This window comes from Pterocles gutturalis, unplaced genomic scaffold (assembly GCF_000699245.1).
Source record: "Pterocles gutturalis isolate BGI_N339 unplaced genomic scaffold, ASM69924v1 scaffold24809, whole genome shotgun sequence".
NCBI lineage: Eukaryota > Metazoa > Chordata > Aves > Pterocliformes > Pteroclidae > Pterocles > Pterocles gutturalis.
The window spans coordinates 34,498-37,418 of record NW_010133896.1 but is presented as its reverse complement, the minus strand read 5'-3'; the positions used below and the strand labels follow the sequence as shown (position 1 = coordinate 37,418).

General features: G+C 60.2%; 1 protein-coding gene across 1 annotated transcript; it reads left to right on the top strand.

The window, feature by feature from the left end:
* Window positions 1-51: 51 nt before the first annotated feature.
* LOC104467582 (corticosteroid 11-beta-dehydrogenase isozyme 2-like) lies at window positions 52-989 on the top strand (the record flags this gene model as incomplete). The annotated part of the gene is made up of 2 exons (XM_010081410.1): window positions 52-189; window positions 631-989. Coding segments are annotated over 2 exons (497 nt in total), but the record flags the coding sequence as incomplete, so codon positions are not given.
* Between the last annotated feature and the right edge of the window lie 1,932 nt (window positions 990-2,921).

Below are 2,921 nucleotides of genomic sequence, written 5' to 3'. Positions count from 1 at the left end.
CGCGCAGGCAGCTGCTTCACAATCTGCTTGTCATCCTTTCTGTCCTGCCAGGCGACCTGCCCTTCCCCTGCCTGGCAGCCTACGGCACCTCGAAGGCAGCCCTCAGCCTGCTCATGGACACCTTCCGCTGCGAGCTCCAGCCCTGGGGCATCAAAGTCAGCATTGTCCTGCCTGGCTACTACAAGACAGGTAAGGTGGTTGGCACCGCTTGCTGCCTGCACCGCAAAGGGCAGGTACCCCAGGGAGGCAGAAGAGACGGTGATGGAGCACTGGCAGGAGCAGCTTGCAGCGCTGGATGCAGCTTCTGAGCATCCCGGGCTACTACCTCCCTTGGGATGGTGGCCATCCTGTGGCCTTTGGGCTCCGGCTGGTGGGAGGCAGGGTCAGGATCAAGCCCGGCCAGCGGATCCTCTGCCACCAGGGCTGTCTGAACCAGCTCGGGCACATGCAGGGCAGCACCATCCCCACTGCAGGCAGGGTCCAAGACCTCTGGTCCAGTCCTGGGCTATGGAGAGCCACCATGGTCCTCCCATCACGCACCAGACCTCTGTCCTTCCCAGGAGGCTGGGAGGGGACTGGTGGCTGGAGGGGGGGAGCCACACAGCTCACGCAGGGACCACGTCCTTGCAGGGACATGCGACCCTGCCTTCTGGAACCTGCAGAAGCAGCAGCTGGTGGCCAGCCTGCCCCAGGAGCTGCTGCAGGCCTACGGCGAGGAGTACGTGGAGGAGATCAACCGCCAGTTCACCCAGTTCATGAAGGTGGCGGCGGAGGACCTCAGCGCAGTGGTGAACAGCATCACGGACGGGCTCCTGGCTGCCAACCCAGCCGTGCGCTACTACCCAGGGCAGGGCCTTGGGCTCATGTATTTCATACACCACTATCTGCCCTATTTTGTCCGAGACTCCTTCTTGAAAGGATTCTTCATCAACCCCAAACTGCCCCGAGCACTGCGGCAAGAGCACCACAACGACAAGAAGAAGGCCTGACGCCGGCCCACACGTGGTTCTCCCGGGATGTCGAGGCACACCAGCCCCCGAGCGCATGGGCAGCCGCTGCCCTCCTGCACCGCAGGAGAACAATCAGCACTAGACGTTAAAAACCAAATTGCTTTCCAAAATCAGGCAGATCTATTTTCTATCATGCGGGAATCAATGTTTTCTAGAGACCTTGTTTTTGTATTTTTTCTAACCATGCATCCTCCAAGGGGGCCACCCCTGCCTGACTCAGCAGCTCTGCACCACAGGCTAGGATGTACCTTGGGCATTTCTCAGCTACCCAACATCTTCCACAGTGCTGTCAGAGCTGCAAGCATTTCTCTCCATCACCTCTTGGCTGGGTCAGGCCCCAGATCCTGTGGCGACTGCCATGCAGGCCCTTGTCTCTCTGCCCTTCATTACACACTCCACATGCTCCTGGCAAGCACAGGGGCCGAGGCCAGGCTGACAGTGCCACAGAGCTCTGCACAAGATGAACTATATGATTGTCACTTTTTAAATAAATCTGTTCTTCATATGCCACCGGGCTCTGGCAGTCTCCTTCCCTGGGGCAGGGCTGCGATGCTGGGTCCCAGCCAGCAGCGCACCGAGCACAGCAGCAGGAGCCTTGCGTAGGGGCAGCAGGTGCCACCAGCAGCCCCAGAAAAGGGGTGAGGCTGCCAGGAGGATCTTTCAACCCCTTACTCCCCCCCACACACCCAAGGCTTCCTTTTGCTTGGCAAGGATGGAAGGGGTGACAGTGCCACACAGTGACAGCCCCATGCAGGAAGGCCAGGCACAGGGGGTCAAGCTTAGCAAAGCCAGCTCCCAAAGTGCATGGCTCACTCCCAGACGGTTGCTCTCACTCCTGTGCACCCAGCACCCAGGCATCACTCCCAGCTTGGGCTGGAGTGCAAATGCCCAGGACCCCAGGGGGTGGCCGGACTCTGCCTTCTGGGGCAGGAGCAAGTGGCCCAAGTCACAAGCCCCACTGGGCTCTGCTCCTGCAAACACCCCATTCCCTAGATAAGGGGGTCCAAGGCTCCTCAGGGGGATGTGGGAGCAGGCACCCAAGTAAGCAGGAAGAGCACAGCACAGCAGGCAGATATTTATTGGTGTAAGGAGGGGATCACGGGATAACAAACACTGCAGGTGACCACAGCACAAGCTGGGACAGAGCCACTCTCCATCAATCCCTCCCAGCAGCACCAAGCACATGTTTCCCACCAGCAAGACCCTTCTGCTAACACACCACCCCAGGGGCATCTCCCAGACCTCGAGTACAGGGACCCAGAGCAGCAAGGAGCAGGGCTGTCACACCATGCCCAGGGCTTGGCTTCCACCCCTAACCACAGACAGGGCCTGGACAGGGTGCGGGACATCTCTGTCCCCCTGGGTGACCAGGTGGAGGGAAGGGCTGCCCTGCCCCAGGGCCAGCTGTGCCCACACCACTGCGCAGCAGTGCCAGCCTGGAGCCCCTGCGCCAGACAGGATGCCTGCCCCAGGGCAGTGCAGGGGTCCAGCACCATACACAGAGCCAAAAGGAGCCCCAGCTCCTGCAAGGTTGTGAGAGCAAGCTCACAGCCATGGGTCTTCACAGGAGGAAGGAGCTCAGCCAGCTTACGGAGCCCTTTCAAGCTGCAGGGCAGGAGGGAGACTGATAAGAACTGCTTTAAGGACAGGGTGAGGCTGCACCAGCACCAATGCTGCTGGGGCGGAGAGGAGCGTGCTCCACAAGCACCATGGCGCTGCCCTCATGTTCCCACAGGCTCCGTCCCAGTCCTGGCCAGGGCTGCTCCATCTCGCTCAGGTCAGGGTTAGCTAGGGGTTGCACAGCAGCATGGGCTATGCTACAAATCACACTCTAACTACATCTCACAGGAACAACACTGACAAGGAGGCTTGCAGAGCACTGAGAGGAGCCCCGGCCATGGCAGACCCAAT